The sequence below is a fragment of the Acomys russatus genome, chromosome 22 (assembly GCF_903995435.1).
Source record: "Acomys russatus chromosome 22, mAcoRus1.1, whole genome shotgun sequence".
Taxonomy (NCBI): Eukaryota; Metazoa; Chordata; class Mammalia; order Rodentia; family Muridae; genus Acomys; species Acomys russatus.
This window is the reverse complement of record NC_067158.1, coordinates 52,076,000-52,101,212: the sequence shown is the minus strand read 5'-3', so window position 1 is coordinate 52,101,212 and position 25,213 is coordinate 52,076,000. Positions and strand designations below refer to the sequence as shown.

General features: G+C 41.4%; 1 protein-coding gene across 1 annotated transcript in view; it reads right to left on the bottom strand.

Annotated features, from left to right (window-relative positions):
• The window catches only part of Nwd2 (NACHT and WD repeat domain containing 2), a 142,349-nt gene that overhangs the window by 79,642 nt on the left and 37,494 nt on the right, over positions 1 to 25,213 (bottom strand). Inside the window, exon 2 of the mRNA XM_051164787.1 lies at positions 6,731 to 6,819. Coding sequence (XP_051020744.1) covers positions 6,731 to 6,819 — 89 coding nt within the window. The remainder of the gene's footprint in view (positions 1 to 6,730; positions 6,820 to 25,213) is intronic.

The window sequence follows — 25,213 nt, the reverse complement described above, 5'->3', positions numbered from 1 at the left end:
GACATGAACAACACAATGGTGAAGGCAGGGAGAGATCAGAAAAAGACTTCCACACCCAAGCAAGGCAGGGACTTCTGTAATGGAAATGAGATAAATGGCTAGGAGCATCACAGCGGATGAATCAAAGGGAGCACTGGCAGCTTGGAGCTGGGCTTGGAAGGGCGGAGGAAAAGCTCTGACTATGAGCAGGAAGTTTATGTGCTAAAGACTGGAAAATAGTAGCAGTTGAAAAACTAGGTAAAGAAAAAGTCTCGGTTCTGTCTTAAAGATACTAACACTCATGCAACTATGCAAGGCAGGTCCGCAGATACTGAGAAAGGACATCTCCACACTGACAAAAGCTTAAGGAGATAGGCTTGAACTACTTGCTGAGGAAGGAAGGCCACCAAGAGGACAGCTCTATACCTGTGCTACCAGAGGCAGCCTGGAGTGATGGAACCAGCAGGCATGTCACCCATTCCATTTGTGTCTTTGAGTGCCAGCGTAATGTCATCCCGAGGCAAACACAAGTACAGGGCAGGACCTACCTACAGGCAGGAGCTGGCTCCACTCTTACTATTTCCCAGCATTCTTGGGAAGCCCAGCAGGCTCCAGGGAATGAAGGAGAAAGGCTGGAGCTGGGTACACGGAGAGGAATTCTCACTGGGAGAACAAATCAGCATATTTAATGGTAAAGCCATATGAGGAAATATTTTGGCAACAATATTTAGTAAATGTGCAAAAGGTAGCCAATGATACTCATGAGACATGAGATATTAACTTAAGATTTAGAAATAAGAGGAGCTAGCATGGCTGTCAAGTGTCTCTTTTTGGTTTGAGACAATTTAAGCATTAATCCCAGAGGCCTCTGACTTGCTAAGGTTCATTTTGCATCACGTTCCATAGCCACCAAGTCAAGACAGAACAGTGCCTTTGAAAGTCCAATTAACTACATCCATCACCTCAGATGATACACCCTATCAATGTGATGGCATCCAAGAATCAGGAAATTTTAAATTACTAATTTGGCTGGCGGACAATTGTTTTTTTCTGGGTACTTAACATGTATAAGTAAGCTTCATTCCCTCTATTGCTCATCTATCTAGTTACTATCCTCCTTGCTGTCAGCTGAAAGCCTGTCATTGGACAGCCTGGCTGCTTCCTGTCAGGAGGATCCCACTGGGAGCTCATTACCATCTGGAGCTGCCTTGTCTTGTCCTGCCCTGCCCGAGAGCTCTACTGTCCATATGCCACTGTCCAGCAACTGAAAAGAGGTTAGCCCAAATGGGATATATATTTTCTGTGTGAACTACATGTTACGGTTTGACACTTAGGATGAAAACAATACGTAATATAATCACACAAATACTTTGTACACAGATGACATGTTTTGGATATGGTGGCTTCAAGGACAATATTAAATACAATATCAGGATCATTGGGAGATTTGCGATGATACATATGATGTGTGTGGGCAACTGATGCTTTCTATAGCTCTGCAGAGATTCTCTAGTGCCCACTCCTTATCCAACCAGAAGTTACTATACGGTTGCTAGGCACCAGATGTTATAAGAGATGATGATAAGAAGAAGATATAGTAACATAGTTGCTGGCTTCTGAGGGCTCCCACTTAGTGGAGGAGGGAAAATTTAAAAAGTGATTAAAGTATCATGTGTGACGTGCTGTTAAAGATCAGGAATTGAGGCGCTATTGGGCTGGAGAGGGGCTAAGAGCATTTACTGTGAAAGCAAGAGGTTTTGATACACAGAACCCAGGTAAAAGGCATGCATGTGTGCCTGTAACCTTACCGTTGTGGGGCAGAGACAGTCCCTTTGCCATTCTATTTCCCTCTCAGCGAAACTCTTAAAAAGTAACTCATATACCACCCCTCTTTACTTTAATTTTGTTTACATTTTGCATATGTGACTGTATGTGTGGATGTGGGCACACACACACACACACACACACACACACACACTCACACACACATGCCGTGTGCATGTGTGGCAGTCAGAGGACTACTTGTGTGAATCATTCACCTTCCCTGCTGTATGCAGTTTCTGGGGATTGAACACAGGTTGTCGGCCTTGATGGTAAGAGCCCCTACCCACTGGTCCATCACCTTTCTGAGAGTCCAAGACCTTGATCATGCCCCATAGGTCCCACTTGGATATGCTGTAGAATCAGTCCCTTGCTTACTCTGCATACGTCTCCTCTTTACTGTTCACAGACTATTTTAAACATGACTTTTTCCGTCTCAGGCCTCTTTTCTTGTTCCCTATGTCTGGACTCCTCCTCCAGACATCTGCATGGTTTGCTCTGTGTCTATCCGAAGATATTTGCTTAAATATCATCTTGTCATCAAATTCTTTCTGGCCACCTGGTCTTCCCTAACTCCCCTAAGCCATCTTTTCCACACAGTTTTCATTCAGTAAGATGCATTTATAAGCCCTGGAATTTGCTTATCACCTGCCTCCTTCAGCGGTATTGGTCTTTCTCTGGAAAAGGGGTTGTATGTTCTGCTCCTGTGTTTTTAACACTCAGAGTGTCAGCCACTGTGTGTGCAACACCCCCTTTTGAATGAATTCAATACATGATTATTATGCAAAGCATTTTAAGAAGATTTTGTATATGAGACATGCCCTGTTTGGGTCAGGTGATTTGAAAATGCTTTTATAAGGTGGTAAAATTTACACTGCCTCTTCTTCTTTTTTTTTTAATTTAATTTATACATTCACTTTACATCCTCATCATAGCGCCCCCCCCCCTTGCTCCTGGTCCTTCCCTCCCACCCTTTTCCCTAACCCTCACCTTCTCTTCAGAAAAGGGGACCACCCTTCACTAATCCACCCCACCACATCAAGTTACATCAGGACTGAGCTCCTCCCTGTCCGCTGAGGCCAAGCAAGGCAGTCTGGTTAGGGTGAAGTGATCGAAAGCAGGCAAGAGAGTCCATGTCATAGACAGCACCTGCTCAACTTACTAGAGGGCCCACATGTAGATCAAACTGCCCATTGGTTACATATATGTAGGGGGCCTAGGTCCAGTCCATGCATGTTCTTTGGTTGGTGCTTCCATCTTGTGTGCCCCCATGGGTCTATGCTAGTTGATTCTGTTGGTCTTCTGGCAGCATTCTTGTCCTCTCCAGACCCTTCTATCCTTCCCTCCTGATTCTTCCACAGGACTCCCTGACAAACCATTAGCCAAACTAACTGAAAGGCAGAGAGACACTATCAAATCAACAAAATCAGAAATGAAAAGGGAGACATACTAGCCAATGGTCAGAACATTCTCCACAGTTGAGTGGAGAGTGGGATATGACTTTCTCACGTACTCTGGTGCCTCACATTTGACCATGTCCCTTGGAGGGGGAGACCTGGTGGCACTCAGAGGAAGGACAGCAGGTTGCCAAGAAGAGACTTGATACCCTATGAGCATATACAGGGGGAGGTAATCCCCCTGAGGAACAGTCATAGGGGAGGGGAATAATGGGAAAATGGGGGGGGGGAGGGAAGAATGGGAGGATACAAGGGATGAGATAAACATTGAGATGTAACAAGAATAAATTAATAAAAAATTAAAAAAAAGGGAGACATAATAACAGACACGGAAGAAATACAAAGAATCATAAGATCCTACTTTAAAGGCATATATGCCACAAAATTTGAAAATCTAAGGGAAATGGACAATTTTCTTTATCGGTTCCACTTGCCAAAATTGAATCAAGATCAGATAAACAAATTAATTAGTCCTATTTATCCTATAGAAATAGAAGCAATCATTGATAGTCTCCCAAACAAAAAAAGCCCAGGGCCAGATGGCTTCAGTGCAGAATTCTACCAGACCTTCGAAGAGGAGCTAATACCAATACTCTTCAAGTTACTCCAAAAGATAGAAATGGATGGAACATTACCAAATTCTTTCTATGAAGCCATAGTCACGTTGATAACTAAACCCCACAAAGACCCAACAAAAAAAGAGAATTTCAGACCAATTTCTCTTATGATCATTGATGCAAAATACTCAATAAAATACTCGCAAAACGAATACAAGAACATATCAAAGACATCATTCACCATGACCAGGTAGGCTTCATTCCAGGCATGCAGGGATGGTTTAATATACATAAATCCATCAATGTAATCCACCACATAAACAAACTAAAAGAAAAAAAAAACCACATGATCATCTCCTTAGATGCAGAAAAAGCGTTTGACAAAATCCAACACCCATTCATGTTTAAAGTGTTGGGGAGATTGGGGATACAAGGCACATACCTAAACATAATAAAGGCTATATACAGCAAGCCAATTGCCTACATCAAATTAAATGGAGAGATACTCAAGGAAATTCCTCTAAAATTGGGGACCAGACAAGGCTGCCTACTATCTCAATATCCCTTCAGTGGCTTTTATGCTGGGAGTTCCTATTATGTCTTTTGGATAACAGACGCCATCATAGGTGAGAGATGTAACTGCCACGAGGGTAGGTAAGTGTTTCTTATTATGTAACGTAGAATCTAGTGGGAAAGTGATAAAAAAAGCAATCTGTAAGAAAACAGGAAAAACATCTGATAGTGGCACACACTGTGCAGGGAGCTAAAACTTTAAAGGGCCTTGTGGGGTCAACTTTAGGTCCCAAAGTACATGGCTCTAGGAAGTAGAAAGCAGAGGAATGGTAAGAAAATATTCCTGTGAAGAGGAAGGATGAGAATTCATGGCACAGATCACAACCGGGGCCATCTTACGGGGGCAAGGTTCAATGCCTGAGAGCCAACAGTGGCACATACAGTCTCAGGCAGATGGGTGGGGAGCTGAGATCAGCGAGGAAGAGCCCTAAGAATGAGCAGGTTCCAGAAGGCAAGGATGTGGGTGGAAGGGAAGCAGAGACACTGAGAACAGCCTCCCAAGCAAAGGCCAGCAGGAGCAAAAGAGGCTTTCGTGTCAGAGGCAGCCCGAACTTTATTTCTCCTGGGTTCCCTGTGTAACTGAAGATAGAACCTGGAGTACTATGGATAACCCAGTTTCTCCTAAAGCCAGGCCGTGGGAACACATCTTGGCGCAGTTGAGAAAAGAGAACCGTTCCCTAGAAACCGTGTCTTCCAGGCGAAGACGTATAATGAACTGCCCACGAGAACTGCACCACAAGGTACATTCTTGGAAGAGTCAGGTAACACGCATTTGGGGGCTTCTGCTATGCTAGCAGCTGGGGAGCAAATGCTACTTGGCACAGTTTGCTTTCATGCCAGGACCGTCTCACACATGTACCCCATGCCCATGGTGGGTTTAGATGCTGCCCTCTGGCATGGGCAGGTCAAGGTGCTCAGGGACCCTGTCTGTTTCTGTGCTCATTGCTGTGCGTACCTAGCACTTTCTGGAGGGCACTGGCACTCTTGTCTAGACTGACCCCAGCCATCAGTTTACTCTGTGGGTCCTTTTGGAGTGTTCCTCTGGCTAGGTCAGCCTTCACCCATGGCTATCTCTAGTTTACAAAACACTGTTTTTTCCTTGTCATTTCCTTCCTTTGCTAGCCTCGATCAGTGCCTCCTGTTGTGGAGGCTGTTCTGTACTCAATACCTCCCTCCCTCTGCTGACAGAAAGGATGCGCAACACACGCAAAGCCACAATTAACGTGCCCAGACACTTTTTCTCTCCCAAAGGTAACCGAGTCCCCAAGGAATGTCTAAGTCCCTGGGAATCTTGATAGGCGGGGAGTTTGTAACAATTGGGGAGCTGTTATCAGCACAGCCAGAATCCCCGAGAAGGCATTGCTGAAGTCATGTCAAAAGATTTAATTTAGGTTCCTGTTTATCAAGTAAATGGTGACTTATAAGCAACTGTTCAGTTGTGTGTTTCATAACGGCCCACTGCTGACTGATAATGTGCACCAAGATTGGAGCCATTTAGAGGCAATTGCTTCCTAAACCGTCTTTGAAATCATCATAAGGTGTACTGAGATAAACTATTTATCCAGGAGGCAACAAATGGAGGGTGAAATGTTCTTCTTTGAACAATGGCGTATGACGTACTCTTCTACCATGAAGCCTTATTACGTATTCATCACCTGACATAAACACAGAGTTGGGAGCACCTGACAGTTATGATTTCCATGGTAAATGAGGCTGAAAAATTCTGAATAAGCAGTACTGTTTGCTTAGAAGCCACCAACTTTAGGTTTTGGATGCCCAAGATACCTAGCATTTTTCTAACATGTGGCAAAATAAGTAAAATTGCTGGGGTTGGTGAACTTTAGCAACGAGGTGTGTGGTTTACTGTCTTTGCAGGACCAGCACACACACACGGGGTGAGGTGGGGTCAGTACATCCCTGAGGTACTTAGGGAAGAAGACATCCTACACATGATGACAAACTGATAGGTAAGGGGAGGGGAGGGTTGCCCACGTGCTGGAAGGAAGTACTGTGAACAGCTGATCCTGATTTTAGTTGCAATACATTTCTGTAGCAATGGCTTAAGGCTGAAATTTTAGCTTTTGGGAAAGAATAGAGACTAGGAAGATTCAGATAAATGTGGTTTGAGGAAAAATATGGGAAGTACCAGACAGAGTCCAATAAATCAAAGCATAAATATAAAGTTGTCAAAATTAACTAAGTTATTTGCATTTTCATGCATTTTTCTCATATCTAAAGACATAAAAATATCTGAGCTTAAATTTTTTCTTTTGTAGCACCCACGTTGTGATGAGAAGCAAACTTCCTAACCAGATGACGATGGGAAAGGAGGGTGAATGTTACCTGAAACTCCAACCCATAGTTTTCTCTGCAGAATTCTCGAAGTTTGGGATACACGGTTTCTCTTAGTGCCTGCCGTTCTGCTCCTGTATCTGCAACAGAAGGCAAACATGTGTCAAGTGAGTATGCCAACATGTATGTTGCTTGGAAGATTAAAGACTAAGTAATAACATAAATGTAATCAAGATGGGGTGCTCAGTTGTGAATTGATGGGATCTTTGGCTGCAAGGCAAGTTCCACAGAGACCCATCCTCTAGGCCTGCGCAAACAAGTCCAGTGGGTAGGTGACAACCTCAACTTCCATCTCTGTGTGGCCAGCAAGGCTGAGAATTTAGAGTTGATTGTTCATGCCCAGGAAGGTGTTTCCATCAAAATTTTCAGCATCCACGCCCCACTGTCTTTGGAGGAAGGAGAAGGGGGCACTTTTAGGTAGCAGTATTTGAGCTTAATACATCACAAGCACTTAAAATATATTGACCGATGATTGGTTTAGTTATAGACATGCGAATATCTGAATCATACTATTATTACTTACAATGTTTAGAAATAATTCAGCTTTTTATGAAGCTAAGCATAGCGTCTATGTGCTCAGCACAATAATAGGAATAGTGCCTCATGAAAACCACTGTTCACAACTGCAAGGCCTCACTCTCTGTAGAGTCTACAGGCCAGTGGTTTAACAGATGACATTTACCACCCTGTGCTTAGGGATGTCCTGCTGCGTCAGGGGCAGGAGTTGTCCTATAAATGGTATATCACATAAGAGTTCTGAAATGAAAGATTTTTATTCCCAGTTATTAGATGATGTAGGAATCAATAGAGAACTCGAAACAGAAGAGTTGACCAATAGGCATTATGTATTTAATTTTAAATGTTTTGCAGGGGGGAGGGGGAAAGGATTCCTAAGCCTCTTTCTGTGTTGCTGAATGCCAAAATTCTGTCATTAGTGGTGACATTCTTGAAATTCTGGCTGCCAGGAGTCTGTTGCCTGCGTGACTTCAGTAAACATGAGAGCAATGGTGTCCAAGAACTAGGTTAATGTGCAATCTTATAAAAAGAGCATGTTTGGTAAATGTACCTCAAGCCCAGCTATAATGCAACATATCCACACATCTTATTTGCAAAAGAGATAATGACTTAAAAGAAAATCCTTGGCATTGCCCAGCACATCTGTCCATGAGAACCCAGCCATATGCTGCGTCGAACCACCCTATGTTCCTACTGTTCTCAAGCCTAGTCTAAGAAGCAAATCACCAATCACGGGTCTGAAATGCAGCCGTAGCTCTGCAGCATGGCAGAAACCGCGCTTGATATGGAAGCCAGAAGCCAAGGAATAGAAGGGTTTCAGATAATGTGTGGCTGGGACAAATAGGGTCCTGTCCTACCTTACAGCCAGTGAGGTTCAGAGCTTAAAGGAAAAGAGGATGCAGAAGGACCATGATGAGCAAGCTCTGGGTATCACAGCATAGCTAGAGGCAGCGTATTAAGCTTCTGTATGATTTATGCAATCTTGGGATCAGATACCCACTCTCCCTTGACCTATTTTAGAAGCTGAAGACATTAACTTTATAATAAAGCTGATAATAGTCAATATCTCTAAAAAGCCTTAGCAGATTCTTAAAAGCACACCACTAAAAGGCCATTTAAAAAAAAATAAAGTACTAGCTGGGCATGGTAGTCTATATCTTTTATTATATGAAAAAGCTGAGATCCATACATTTTTCTTAGATAGTAAAAAGATACAATGTATACCCTAGTTTATTAACCCATATTTTAACAAGCGAAGAAACCAAAAGAATTTTGAAATTAGCTTTCAGGTCACCAGAATCTTATAAACAGAGCACTCAATTAAATAAACATTTTGAATAATAAGTTGCATAACAGACAGAAACTTCAAAACATTAATTTCTTAAACATATCATCTCTAATGGCTTTTTAAATTGTTATTTATTTACTTTACAAGCCGATCACAGCAGATTGCAGCGATTCCTTCCTCATCTCCTCCTAGTCCCTTCCTCTCTGCCATCCCTCTGTTCCCCTTTTCTGAGGGAAGCTCTCCCACAGATATAACTAGCCTTGGCATATCAAGTTGTAAGAATAAGCTCATCTGTTCCATCTTTGTCCCTACACTTTTGTAGAAAGACACATTTTGGGTCAAAGGTTTTATGTGTGGACTGGTGTCCCCCTTCTTCCACTGGGAGTCCCACCTGGTGACAAGAGGTGCCAATTTTGTGCTCCTTAACACCTGTTGTATTGCTTGGGGTCTCAGCTAGGGTCACCCCCTTAGACTCCCAGGAGCCTCCCTGGTCCTAGAGACGTAATGCCCTCCATTTCTGTTCTCTCTCCCAGTTCTTTTCCTCACTCACTTTCCTCTTCTCTCCGCCCATCTAATCCTTACCCCTCCCACCCAGATCCCTCCCTTCCTCTAGTTCAGATGTTTATTGTATTTCCTGTTTTGCGTGAGTTTCAAGCATCTTCCTTTGGGCTCTGCTTGGCTTCTTTGGGTCTGTGGATTGTAGTATGGTTACTCTGTGCTATCTAGCTAATAACTACTTATAAGTGAATACATACAAGTGTCTTTCTGGATCTGGGTTACTTCACTCAATTATCTTTTCTAGTTTCATCCATTTGCCTGCATATGTCATGATTTCCTTGTTTTAAATAGCTGGATAGTATTCCATTGTGTAAATGTACCACAGTTTCTTTATCCACTCTTCAGTTGAGGGATATCTAGTTTTTTTTCCAGTTTCTGGCTATTACAAATAAAACTGCAATGAACATAGTTGAGCAAATGCCCTTGTGGTAAGGTGGTACATCTTTTGGGTATGTACTCAGGAGTGGTATAGCTGGGTCTTGAGGTAGCACTATTCCCAATTTTCTGAGAAACCTCCAGATTGATTTTCACAGTGGTTGTGCAAGTATGCACCCCCACCAGCAATGGAGGAGTGTTCCCTCTTTCTCTACATCTTCACCAGCATGTGTGCTGGTGTCTGAGTTTTGGGGAACGGCAAACCAGTGACTAGCCCAGCTTGAAACCCACCTCGTGGGAGAGGACAGACTCCTGTCACACTGCTAGTGATACTCTGCTATGTTTGCAGACAGGAGTCTCACATAATTGTCTTCTGAGAGGCTTCATCTAGGAGTTGATGGGGACAGCTGCAGAGACCCAAGGCCAAGCAATGGACCTAGCTTGGGGAGTGCTGTGGAAGAGTGGGAGGAAGGATAGAGGGAGCCAGAGGGGTCAAAGACACTGCACGAAGACATACAGAGTAATCTAACCTGTGTCTACAGGGGCTCACAGAGACCGAACCACCAACCAAAGATCTTGCATGGACAGAACCTAGACCTCCTACACATAGGTAGCAAAGTGCAGCTTGCTCATCATGTGGGTCTCCTAACAATAGGTATAAGGGCTGTCTCTCAATAAGCTACCTACCAATGGGTTACTTTCCCATTGGTAGGGAAAGTGCCTTATCACTCCCTGATGGGAAGGGATGTGCTTATTCCTGCAGTGACTTGAGATATCAGGCTGGATTGGTACCAATTGGGGGCCTCCCCTTTTCTGGGAGGAAGGAGAGGGGTAATGAAAAGAGGGCGGGAGGAGGGGAGCGAGGGGGCTGGGATAGGGATGTAAAGCGATTAAATACATAGGTAAAGGGAGAGAAGAAAAAAGAGTTGGCACATCTTCTATTGAGCTTAGATAAGGCAGCCCAGTTAGAGGAAAGACATCCAAAGACAGAGATAGCACCTGTTCCTGCTCTATGAGTTCCACACAAGGACCCAGCTGCACAACTCTTATAGAGGTGGCTTATACTTTTAATGCCTGTACTTGAGAGGTAGAGGCAAGTGGATTTCCGTGAGCTCAAGATTAGCATGATCTTTCTACACAGTGTGTGACAGGACAGCAAGGGCTACAGAAGAAGACCCCGCCACCAAATCTAAAATATAAACTAATACTACCATGCGTGGAAATTCGGAGCTCTGTTAAGTGTGGATCGTTGCCATTAAAATTTGATAATTGGTGTTTGATAATGGAAGTGCTTATAATGAGATATATATATATATATGGAACATAAAAAAGTTATTGCAATTCTTATTACTTGGTGTTAAGATTTTAATGTACAATAGCTGGAGGGAGAGAAGAGTACAGGGCCTACAGGCTGTAGTACAAATGTAAGCTGATGGGCACTGCGATCCTGTAATTGTTCCCAGAAGCAGAGAGGCTCCCTGGAGTTACTGTTCTACAGTTCTTCATTGGACAAATCTAGAAGCAAGAGAATGTGAAATTGTGTAAAATACGTGGCAGAGCTTAAGTATTTGATGTCGTCAGGTAAATGAATAAATCGAACTACTGACTTCCTTTCTTCTTTGTGACTTTCTGGTGTGATAGGAATGCGTTTTTATTAAGTTATTTTGAACCTTTCTGAATATGTGAAGGAAGTGTGTGGATGTATCTAGTAGGCATTCCTCAGACACAAAAATGACTCAGATTTTCCACATTTATATTAATATATGATGACTGAATCCAGAAATGGAAGAGTAATTAAGATAGGATGGATTAATTATGAGGGTTAATAGATAAGCTGGCTTAATTAAATTAAAAAAAAAAAAAGCCCTGATTCAGACCAACAACAAATCTGCAGAATTAGTAATTAAAAATATTTGAATGTCACAGACAGGAAAAGAGAACTCATAGAATCTCACACATCGTTAGAGCCTCAAAGTGTAGCTCAGAGACAAGGTGATTTATGATTTATTTTTTTATACATAGTCACTGGGTTCCTTAGGCCTCTGCTTAGATCCCCAGTTCTCTGAAAAGCTACATGTATACTATGGCTCCAATAACTATTAGGATTTGACAAGCTGCTTTTAAAATAGTTCCTGGGGGATTTGGAGGCTAATGGAAGCCTACTGCAGTGTCTGAGCTACCTACAGGAAGTGCATTAGTTGGGGAGAATTATTAATCAAGTCTATGATCTTTGGAACTTGTTGATTCTACCTCAACAAGAGTTGAGTTAATTCCAAGACTTATTGAGTGCTGAAATGATCGCGCTGTATGGGACCCTCACACAGCTCCTGCCTCACCCAAACTCGAGTCTGTAGACACTACATCAAGTCATTTTTCCGACCCTGCCTGATCTCAGAATATCTGTTTAGGACCCATCACACAGACAGGGCCAGCATTTCTGGCAGGTAAAGATTCTACCCCTGAGCCACAGGTGCTTTCCTCTCTCTAATCTTTCTGCACACTGGCTGTTTCCTGGGTTCTCTATTGCATCCTAGCTCCTTAGCTGACAAGTCTTCAGAAAATTTTTGCTAGGCTCTTGGAGTTGTTATTTAATTTTTTTTAACATTAGCTTTCTCAAGCACTGTTTTTTTCTCAACGGCCTTCTGTACCCAACCAGTCACTCAGCCCTTCTTGTCTCATCGTTAACACATCATGTCTGTTTTGTGCCATAAGTGCCTTCTGAATTTGATGTTTCTCCCTTTCTCAACCTGAAGAATCCAAAGCCTCCTGTTTTGTCTAAACTGTCACCTGCCTTTCTTGCACTACTTTCTCAGTAGTGTATAGCAAGCAGAGATAAAATTCAAGGAAAAAAAAAAAGTGGAACCTAATTTGATTATCAAAGACCTTGGTGAGCATCAGTGGTCCAGAGGCTGAAGATTAGAATGTTTAGCTGCTGGAAATGCATCTTCTGGCTGAGTTCCACCTTCTCTTGTCATTTACCAGTGTCCTCTAGACACATTTTCATGCTACTTGACCCTGGGTTCTGTCCTTACACAAGCCTCTTTCCCTGCTCAGAAGCCTGTATCTAATGCGTGCATCCATTTGTGTGGCTGGCTTTTCACTTTGTTATTTTCTTAAAATTAATTAATTTTAATTAAGTGTCTGAGTGCTCTATCTGTGTGTACAACTGCAGGCCAGAAGAGGGCACTACTTACCATAATAGATGTTTGTGAGCCACCATATAGTTGCTGGGAATTGAATGCAAGACCTCTGGAAAAGGAACCAGTGCCCTCAGCCACTGAGGCAGCTCTCCAGCCCCCATGTTGTTACTTCTTGCTAGGGCCAGACAGACTCCTCCAGGATACCCACTCTGCTTACACCAATGACATCATTTACTGATCTCTTGAATTTATTATAACTAATATTTTTAGTTAATTCCTCCATTCAACTGTGAATTTAAAGACAGAGAATTTCTCATACATGTTCACATTATGGAAATCGGGGCAGATTCTAAAGCATAATGAATTTTTGACAAATGACTGTACAAGTAGATGCTATTGCCATAAGGACATTAAAACAAACTTTTAAAAAATTTAGCATAGGTCAAAATCTCGTTATTTCTAAGTAATAGCAGGTTACATTTTTGGTATTATTAATCATTTGTGAATCTAGGCTGACAGGAGAAAGAGGTGACGATATGAGAACATGAGGAGAACAGTGGGTCCTCTTTTTAATAAGCAATAGTCACACTTGACAGTGTTACTAAAAACCAATTTAAAGCATAATAAGTTGACAAAAGAAACTCCTATAAGCTGAAAGGAAGCAGACTTAGGCACAGATATACATCTGTATACAGAAATGAAGAACTCAGAAAAAACAAGTAGCCATATGTTTTAAGAAATATAGAATTGTTATGTTTTAGACAGTGTTTTCACACAAGCATGTATGTGAAAGATTTATTCCCCCATTGAAAATTTATTAATATAGGACACAACTGCTTGTAATCTATAAGAGATAAGCTTTGGGCTCAAAAACACAAGTTGAAAGTAAAACTAAATGGAAAAATACAATACCCAGCAACTAAAGGCAGATTGTATATCTGGATTATTAAAACAGGCTTTGATAAATGCTACAGAGGAAAAAGTACCCATGATATAGCAGTTATAATATAGTATATATTTATTATATATTATATAACATTATATAGTTATACAATATATAATTATACAATATACAGTTTTATATAATATATATTATATATCATAGAGAGAACTCTGAAATATCTAAACTGTAGAAACTAGGCTGGTGAGAAGGCCCAGCAGATAAAGGGGCTGCAGGTAAGCCTGCTGCCCTGATTTGGAGATCCTCGGACCAATATGTAGGCAGGAGAGCCAACTTCCTAGAATTGACCTCTGACCTCTATATACACAGGCTGTAGCAGGGGAAGATGCATGTGTGCATAAACATCCCCCAACTCCATGTGAATTTAAAAATGTTAGTCAAAGACTTAAGGAATTAAAAGAAGAAGCAAATGTTCTAATAACAGCCTTGTAGCTTGGTAACTACAATGGCTGACTCTTAATAGTTGGTGAAAAAACAAAACAAAACAAAAAACCAAAAAACCAAAACCATAAAACAACTGAATTCAAAATCAACATGGCTAGAGAAGACTTAATGTTATTCTATTTAGAAATGTGACCTAACATTTGTAGATACTTATGAAGCAACTGGCACTCATATAACCCAGAAGATACTTAAGGACAGCACATTCCTTCCCGGTACGCACAGATCATTTCCCATGGTGGCCATATGCTACATCACAAACAAGCCTCATAAATTTAACAGTATTGAAATAATGGTAAGCACATCCTTCAAGCATAATTAAGCTAGAAATTGACAGTTCAAGCTCTGGGAAGTTGGAAATTAAACAAAAATACTTCTTATATGCCAATAAACTTTTAAATACTTGAAGTTATTATCCATAGATCAAAGAAGGTTTTATGAGATAAGTACATATCAAGGATATGAAAAGCAGAGAAAATAATGGTCAGAAAATAAAAATTAGATCTTCAAACAACACCAGAAATGTAAAATCTATAACCAGTAATGTATGTGTGCATTTTTAGGAAGTAGAAAAAGAAAGCAAATGCGTTGATAGCTGAAGGAGTGGTAGATCAGATAAATAAGAAAGAGGTGGGGTCCCTTATACATACTATCATACCATCCATGAATAGCGACTTTGACTTCTTCCTTTCCAAATTGTATTCCCTTGATCTTCTTTTGTTATCTCCTTGCTCTAGCTAAGACTTCAATCACTGTATTGAAGAGATACAGAGAGAGTGGACAGCATTTTCTTGTCCCTGATTTCAATGGAACTGCTTTGAGTTTCTCTCCATTTAACTTGATTTTTGTTGGCTATTGGCTTGCAGCATATTACCTTTATTGTGTTTAGGTATGTACCTTGTACCCCTGATCTCTCTAATACTTGAAACATGAAGGGATGTTGGATTCTGTCAAAAGCTTTTTCAGCATTTAATGAGATGATCGTGTGTTTTTTTTCCCCTTTTGGTTTGTTTATATGGTGAATTTTCATATGTTGAACCATCTCTACATCCCTGGGATGAAGCCCACTTGATCATGGTGGATAATATTTTTGATGTGTTTCTGGATTCAGTTTGTGCTTAGCATAGCTGTCCTCTGAGAGGCCCCACTGAGCAATGGATCAAAACAGATTCTGAGACTCAAAGCCAAACATTGGGTGGAAGGCAGAGAGTCTTTTAGAAGAGTGGGAGGAGAGATAGAAGGACCCAGAGGGAAGAGGAGCGCCATAAGAATACAAACAGGGGCTTCCAGAGACTGAAACACCAACCAAGGACCATGTATGGACTGGACCTAGGCCTCCTACACATATGTACCTGATGGGAAGGTTGGTCTTCATGTGGGTTCCCTAGTAAGGAGAGTGGGGCTGTCTCTGACAAGGACTCTGTCACATGCTTTTTGATCACTTCCCCTTGGCGAGGCTGCCTTGCCAGGCCATCTTGGTAGAGGATGCGCTCAGTCCTGATGGGACTTGACGTGCTGAGATGGGTAGGTGGGTGGACTCCCTTTTCTGAAGGGTAGGGTAAGGGGATATGGGGAAGAGAGAGGGAAGGTGGAACTGGGAAGAGAGGAGGGAATGGTCTTAGGTTCAGATGTAAAGTGAATAAATAAAAGTTTTAAAAAGAAAGAGATGGTGTGAGATGGCTTGTAAGACAATGTCTTTGTCAGGTTTACTATTGCTGTGATGAAACAGGGTCACCAAAACAAGTTGAGGAGGAAAGGATTTATTTGGCTTATACTTTCACAACACAGTTCATCATCAAAGAAGGTCAGGACAGAAACTTAAACAGGGACGGAACCTGGAGGCAGGAGGTGATGTAGAGGCCATGGAGGGATGCTACACAGCACAGACACTGGCATTGTAATTCATGTCTAGATGAAGCTTATTTAGCACACTGGCTTCCTTCTTAAGGAACACTGAAGCCATCTCTCATTTAGAGACATTACACAGGCCTGCAGTACACAGTACAAACCACAGAACTGCCAACACAGAAAGTATTTTTTAAAAATGGTCTTAAGAAAACCAACAAAAGATGTGGGGCCATGTCCCCATCACAGCAGGGAGTACACATGCCAGGTCGCTGACATCATCCAGTGTTCCAGCATGTTCGTGAAGAACCCTGAATGCACCAAGCAGTATTGACTTGGGTGTTATAAATACACACAGAAACATTCACTTTTTATCTGTGAGTATGTGTGTCAGCATGTGCATATGTACATGTGTGGATACCTTCTGGGTTCACAAAAGTGCTAGGTTTTTTTTTTTTTTTTTTTGAGCTGCCCGTCAGGGATACTAGAAACTGTTCCTCTCTTACAACAGCAACAAATGCTGTTACTCACTGAAGCATCTCTCCAGTCCTGTGTTACATTTTTGACAGACACACACATTCACAAGTAAGGAGGGGACGCTTTGTGAAGATTGACTTCATCTTTAAAAGCTTAAGAAAAAATACTTTCGACCAGGAAGAATAGAAACATTAAGTTAAATAAAATGATATGAATTATAATTTCTGAGCAGAGGAGTTGTCCTGGGAAGAAAAAAAATACTATTGAAATCAAGCTATAGATGTGAATGTTTGTCTGAGAAAAGCCGTGGAGCTATCTGAAAGCCCGGGAGTTGGTGAAGGCCAGTCGAGGGTAGCAGAAGTTACTGGGTTTGCTGATAACACTGCAGCTCACTGAGTCATGAATGGAAGCCAGGGAGAGCTGGATTTTATGCCCAACCCATGATACAAACAAAGATTAGACCTATATGAGGAAGAAGGGGAGAATCAAAGCTAATAAACCTGGCATAGCTCACAGCACAACCTGCCTCCATCTTGACATGGACTTTTAAGCACGTATGCAGAGCAGAGGGGCAGCCATCAGATCATTCTCAAGGAGACAGCCTGAACTGAAGACATGCCACAGGAAGAGCTTTTCAGATGGCCGAGTTCCTTCGTGAGATGTCTCTGCTGCCCTGAGAGGCACCCGGATGTGGAGTGCAAGGCTGTCTACTGAAATCAAAGCATTCAATGACTATTTGGCCACATGATCATTCCAATATTTTTGTTCAGTTTTTAATGACCCTTTGGTATATTTCATCACTCCAGAAGCAGTTTTCATGTTGTCCTTAAACAAGTTAAGACCAGGGCTGGAGAGATGGCTTAGCAATTAAGAGCCCTAGCTGATCTTTCAGAGGACCTGGGATCGATTCCCAGCACCTCATTGCAGTTCACAACTGTCAAGTAACTCCAGCCCCATGAGATTTTTAAAAATATATTTTATTAATTTATTCATATTATATCTCAATTGTTATCCCATCCCTTGAATCCTCCCATTCCTCCCTCCCTCCCATTTTTCCCTTACTCCCCTCCCCTATGACTGTGACTGAGGGGGACCTCCTCCCCCTGTATATGCTCATAGGGTATCAAGTCTCTTCTTGGCAGTCCCATGAGATTTAATGCCCTCTTCTAGACTCCACAGACACTACTTGAATGTGGTACACAGCCATGTATGCAGGCAAGACACAAATAAAATAAAACAACAAAACAAATTAAACAGCAGTTTAAGATGATTACAATCGTTTAGTTTCTCCTTCCAAAGTTTGTCTAGACAAAACCAAAGTTAATTCCACTACAGTATCTGGAACAAAAGGAGGCAAGAGCTGCAGTGTATTCCACTTTTCTCCTCCTATTGTCCCATTGGGGGGCAGGAGATGGGAGGTGGATGGACATTTAGGACTATGATGCCCCCTTCTCAGCAGCTCTAATGGCAGCAGCATCTGGTCCTACAAGAGCAGACAATAAGCAACTGGAGTTTAAGGATGGAACTTCTAAAAACATGGCTCCAGAACTCCCTGCTGGGCTGTACTCATTGTTTTAAGAATTAATAATAATAATAATAATAATAATAATAATAATAATAATAATTATTATTATTATTATTATTATTATTATGGTGTGTGTATATCTGTGTGCATGTATGTGTGTGTGTGCACACATGTGCACTTGTGACAGGGCTCGTGTGTGGAAACCAGAGGTTAACTATGAAGAGTTGATTCTTCCTTCTACCTTTATGTTAGTTTTTAGGAATCGAGCTCAGGTTTCCAGGCTTGTACAGAAAGTGCTGAGCTGTGTAGCTTGACCTTCTAATGATTTTTCTAAACTAACCTCACATGCACTGGTGATTAGTGGTGCACCAAGAGACAAAGTTATCAAGAGAATGCATGTGATTCTCAAGCCATTGGGTGCATGCGCTTCTGCTGGTGGCTTCTGACGGTGGCTTCTGCTGGTGGCGGGAAACACGAGTGACAGTAGGGACAGGTATGGCTAAATTGGAAATGCTCACCCTGTCACACTGCACCGACTCTGTGGGTCTTCCATTGCTCTCCCTCACACAGCAGCACACAAAGCACCCTCTTCACCAGGTATGTGGATGGGGTTGGGGCAACCTACAATTTGTGCAATGGTTTTGACCCGTCTTCCATCATTTACCTAAAACTAACTGCCTTTTATGAGTTCATAACTGGAAAAAATGCCCAGTAATTATCAACCAATAGGGAGTAAAGAGCTGAGGCCCCATATTATTTAACATGTAGAGTATCTTATTAACACTTGTTAATTATTAATTGTTAATTAGCCAATACTAAATGGTTTACAATAGCTGGTAAGAATAATAATAATACCCAGATGACTTTTCCACACTAATAAGAAAGCACTTTAAGACTTTAACAGCAATAAAGACAAATATCTATTTTCTATGTAAATTCATTTCACTACACACTGTCAACACATTGTCCAATTAAATAATTAAATAATAATTCACTCTGAACATGCAGATCACTTAGGGATGCACTTTAAAAAAATTCACATAGAATATTGCACCAGTTAGAGGGAAGGAAATTAATTCATTTTGGCACTATGAATTCTGACATAGTAAATGCCCATATGTCATAGTTAATGCTTTTTAACAAATTGGCAAATGAGATTATATGAAACTTGGCATTCCTGTTCTGAAAAAAAAATACTTCCGAAGAAGATACAAATAGACATTAAGCAGTTTCTATAACAACTGCTTTGGAGAACAACCATGGATTTAATTTGTCAGATAAGATTGTTAGCAATTGTGCTTTGCGTGCTTGCCACATGAAAAGTACTGGCCCACAGAGGGGAAGCACTACTCCACCTCATCTCCACAGTTAGGCTAAGCAGGTTCTCACACACAGGCAGACAGTGACCCACATGTGTGGTAATGCAAGAAAGCACATAGTGTCAAGAGTTGTTATTTTTTAAAGGAAAGAGACAAGTTGAATGCGACTCAATGGGAAAATTTAATGAAAATACACGTTCAATAAACATTAAATTCTAGGGGCTGGGGATATGATCAGTGAGCAGGGGTGCTTGTGCGAGCATAAGGGTCTGAGTTCAAGTCCTCAGCACCCACTTAAGAAGCTAAGCATTGCTGCAGGTGTCCGTAAGCTCAGAGTGGGCGTAGGAAAGAAACAGGTGGGTCTGTAGCCTCCTGGGCAGCCAGCCAAGTGGAAACTGTGAACTTCAGGTTGAGTGAAGGACAGTGTCTCAAGGGAATATGGTGTATAGCAATAAAGGAAGTAATCAGTGTCCTGCTCTGACCTCTGCCTGGGCGTGTATAGCACTTCCATGTGCACACTCACATACATGCACATACACCACACACACACACACACACACACACACACACACACACACACACACACTTCTTAAAAATAATTTGCTTTTATGTATGTTGGTGTTGGGCATGCCTGTCCACAGGGCTTCATGTGTGTGAGTGCAGATGCGTGTGTGTCATGACACCCATGTGGAGGTCAGAGGGCAACCTCAGGTGTCAATCCTTGTCTCTCACCTTGTTTGAGACAGAATCTCCTTGTTTACTGTTGCATATGCCAGGGTAGCTAGCCTTATGTGCATCCAGGGATCTTCCTGTCTCTGCCTTTCACCTCCCCCAAAGAGCACTGGGGCTACTCACGCATGCTACACACCAGGATTCCATGAAGATACTAGGAATTCTAACTCAGGCCCTGGTGCTTGAAGGGCAAGTGCTACACACACAGGGCCATCTCCCCAGTTTTAGAAAGCCATCTCTCACAGTCTGGAGGCTAGGAGGTCCATCATCAAGGCGACAATAGATTTAGGGACCAGTCAGGACCTGTTCTCTGTTTCCACACTTAAGCTGTCTTTACAGGATCACACAGAAGAAGAGGTCAGAGGTGCCATGACCTTTCCTGAAATTTTTATAAGGTCACCAATGGCTTTATTATATATTCAGCTCCTAGAGGCCCTATGTTTTATTGCTTTCTCAGTGCTGATTAAGTTTCAGTGTGTGGATTTGGGGGCATTTAGCAACCCCAGCAGATTCATTGCCTTTAATTCCCTGCATGGAACTCAACAGCCTCCAGGGACCTGTCCTGACAGTTGCATCTGAGGAGAGACACTCACAGGTGGGACTGTGGGGACCTCCATTAAAGCCCCAGATGTTCCATTCATATTTAAGGATCATTAAGTCTGGCTTTAGCACCATTAAAAAAAAAAAACACCATGAATTCTATGTGATGATCCAGATAATTAGCCAATCAAATTCTTTTCTCACAGAGAAGTGGCTGCGCCTGAGGGGGATGCTCATTTTCTGCCTTTCTCATGGCCTCACAAAATGGCATTAAGTTCAGTAGAACTGAAGAAGTGTCCTACACCAAAGGGCTTAATTTGCTTATTAATTTTTTTTATTTTAAAGTTAGCCCAGAAGGTATTAGATATAGTTGTGGTGCCTTAATTTTAATGTTTAGAATAAGTTTATATGCTTTATTCATGAATATGGATGTTTTCAACCCAGAAAGAGTGAGTCGCCTGGTATATATCATACTCCACCATATAAGACCATAAGAACACTCGTTCAGTTCTGCACAAAAGAAAGCAGCAAAAGCAAACAATTTTTTTGGTAAAGCTCTGCACCCTAATGCATTTATGAATAATACATTGTTATTATCGGTGTGAACTTCTAAATTCTACTCACAGTTAAAGGTTGCAAAGGTTTCCATTTAATCCATCAAAAGATACTTTCGCCTTACCTTTCCCAAAGTATCAATATTGAATGATATAAAAATACTTTTAGCATTTACTTTCAAATAAAATATTCAACACTCAATGCTTTCATGGAGCATTTTCCCTTAAAAATCCATTACGCAAAAAGTAAATATCTACATGGAGACCACTAGACTGATGTAATTAAAAAATATATTTGCAAAAAGGTAATGGCGATTGTGTCAGCAATAGTGGCTCGTTCACTGTAGAGCTTTCTTCATATAATCCTAGCTGGAATAAACGAAATGTTACATTTAAGTTGTCAGGTTTTTTTTTTTTTTTTTAAGTCTCAAGCAGTTCTTAAGGCTGTTGTTTTTGTTTGGGTTACTTAGTAATTTTACCCCAAATTATTTATAATATGTAAGAGATATAAGGTAAGAATAAGTTTGGGCGCATTTATTTTTGTATTTCTTTGATTTTAGTGTGTGTGTGTGTGTGTGTGTGTGTGTGTGTGTGTGTGTGTGCGCGTGCATGCTCTACCTATCTCTTTTTCTGTGTGTGTGCACACACATGAGCATATGTGTATATCGGGGAAGGTGTATCTGCTACCTTGACTGCTCTCAGCTTTATTCTTTGAGACAGTGCCTCTTGTGGAACCTGGAGCTCACTGTTACTTGGCTAAGCTTGTTGAGTCAGCCCCTGGGATCTGTAACCTCCCCTCCCTCAGCCCTGGGCTTGTGGGTATTCACCAGCACACCTGGCTTCTACATGGATGCTAGGCATCTGAGCTCAGGTCTTCCTGCTTGTGCTGCAAGCACTTTAACCCTGAACCGTCTCCCCAGATCCCCACATTTATTTGAATCACTGAACTCTGAGATGGCCTGCTCATGAGGGGAGGGGGATGAGAGAGAGGAAGGGAGGGTGGGACTGGGAGGTGAGGAGGGATGGGGCTAAGACCTGGATGAAAAGTGAATAAGTAAATAAATACATAAATAAACACAAAAGAAAAAAAATGTAGAGAATAAGTGATCGGGGGGGTGTCCAGCCCCAATTCATACATTTACAATGCGACCCCTATACTAAGGTTCAGGGAACCTTGAGGAAGAAGTGGTATAAGGATTGTAGTAGAGGGACAGGACGCCTGCCTGATGCATGGCATCTTTTATTTATTTATTTATTTAAAATTAAATTTTATTTATTTATTCAGATTACAGCTCAATTGTTATCCCATCAGTTGTATCCTCCTGTTCCTCCCTCCCTCCCTCCTTCTTTCACCCTATTCCTCTCCCCTAGGTCTAAGGCCGAGGGGGACCTCCTCCCCCACTATATGGTCATAGGCTATCAAGTCTCATCTTGGTAGCCTGCTTATTCTTTGAGTGCCACCAGGCCTCCCCACCAAGGGGAGGTGGTCTTTTAGACATGACAGGGAAGATACACCCATGAAATCTCAACAATATAGGTGGCTATGAAGACAGTCATAATGGCAAAACCAGTTGATTCCCCAACATGGATGGCAGGAATTTCACAAGGTCCCACCCTAGATTGAAGAGCTACAGACAATCATTGGCTGCCAAAATGAGAAAGAATCAGTAGTCTCCAGGGATGAGTATCTCATAGGTTACTCAGTCCCAAGTGGTTCTTTTTAGATGTGCTTACCTGTGAGCAACATTAAGTAGACTCAGTTGGTTTTACAAACACACACACACACACACGCACACATGCATACACACACACACAAGCATGCGTGCACACACAAGCATGCACACACATGCATTCACATGTGTGCACACATGCATACACACACAAGCGTGCACATACATGCATTCACATGCGTGCACACATGCACACATACAAGCACACACATGAACACGCACACAATCTATATGTATGTAGCAGTAATAATTAAGGAATAAGAGAGTATACGTTGGAGAGTTAGTGGGGGCTCATTATATGAGAGAAGTTAGAAGAGGAAGCAGTGCCAGTGTTATAAATATACTACTCATGTATGAAATAATTAAAAACCTTTTTTGACTTTAGAAAATAGGTTATTTGCTCAGTCTTTAGGCAAGATACCCTTGGTGTGCATTATTACAATCAACAACTCCATAGAAAGGTACTATTTGAAAGCTAGTATCTTGAAACATATCAACGTGGGTAAAAATCAGAGCAGCGATTGTCCCTTACAGGAAACAGGCCAGGAAGAATTTGGGGGCAATTAGAATGTCCTATACTTAGCGCTGGGCTATTCTGCCGTGGGTTATGCTGATGTAAGCATCTGGCAAACCGTTTTATATTTAGGAGTAGTGTATTTCATTGTATGTAAATTTGACCTCACAAAGAAAAATAATCATGGATGCATTTGTAGTTCTAGTGATAAGCATAGGGAAATGCTAAATGTGGTGGGTATAGACAGCTGCAATTTACTTTGAAATGCATTTAATGAAAACAAATTGGATCGTGAGAAAGACCTGTGATAAAATAAATATGTAAAATCTTGATTGCTGCCTCGGGGTAGTAGGTAATATAAGTGTTTGCTGGAAAATTCTTTCAACATTCATGGATGTTGGAAAGTCTTCAACATAAAATGTTATTTAAAAAATGACCGCTTGGCCTTGTTTAGATGGAGGCCCATTAGCACCCCAATGCTAAGAGCTGAGCTCTCCTTCAGATACACCCAGAGTTTTAATTGTTAATGAAAGATTAGGATGGAATGAGTCTAAAAATGTCAGAACAGCAAGGAAAGTCCTATTATCTGTTATTAACGGCTTAATGCACTGATTCAGAAAATGTTTATATGATTACCAGAATCCACAGAAACTGCTTTCAACACATTAGCCAAGAGTCGTGCATGGTGTTGCAGGACTACAGCCTCAGCACTCAGGAGGTTGAGGTAGAATAGCGTGTATTCAAGGTTAGCTCCGGACAACATTTACCTAGTAAAATTGTGTCTCCAAAAACATTAATGGCTTTGTGGTTAAGAACACGCATTGCTCTTACAGAGGATTCAAGTTCAGTTCTCAAACCCACATTGGGCAACTTACAACCACAATATATCTGCAGTGTATCTGATGCCCTCCACAGGCACCTTTATCTATGTATGAACACACACACACACATACACACACACACACACACACACACACACACACACACACACAAATAAATCTTAAAAAAATAATAGAAACAAAATAATAGAACATAGGAAAACATCTAATGTTTTAGGAGTGCAGATTTTTATCATAATTTCAAATATGGGAAAAGGTGGCAGGGGAGGGATTAGCAGTAGATGGTATTGCAATTTTGTATTTGTTTCAGATGCAAGACTTTTTTTTTTTTTTATAAGGGAACAATATCAGCTGTCAGTGTTAAGTGCCCCGTTGAGCTGCGCACTGGAATGAAGGGCTTCTAGCACAGGATCTTTAGCTGAGATGGCTTTTAGTTTGGGATCACGTATTAACATGCTTTCCAAAGCGGAATCAGCGTCTTGGGTTTTCTTATCTCTTGTTTCAGAATGCATCAACTGCAAGGAGTTGACTGTGCTGCAGCTGTGTACCCTGTAGATAATGCCTGTACCCTTTAGGAGAGGGAGTGTGGCAGTCAAGACTCTGAACAAACAATGCCCTCTTAAAACCAAATCCCAAACCAAAAAACATCTAAAGAATTTATGGGAAAGCAGTTAATAAAATTTAGGTCATGATTTTTTTCCCTGTGTGTTTTGAAAGCTGTTCCAAATTTAAAATTTTCACAACTAAAGAAAAAAGCTGGTAAGAACAATTTGAGAGCACTAACGGTATCATTTTACAATAGATAATATGGAGTTTTCTAGAATGTAGTCACAGGCAGGAGATGAAAGGGAAAGAAAGGTGTTATAAAAATATACCTGATAAATTGACTTTATGTGACACAATACCCTGAGAAAATGAATTGTTTGGAAATAACTTTTATTGATGCCACAGGTGCTGACACACGCTAACACTTTGGTTTAATTAGTTTATTAAATAGTAAAATTGCTTCCTTTTAACAAAATGATGCCTCTGGGCAGATAGGTTGATCATATACATTTCAAAAGAGCTGCTGCTGCTGACTTGTGGGAAAACGCTGAACTTTTGTGGAAATTCTCAACGT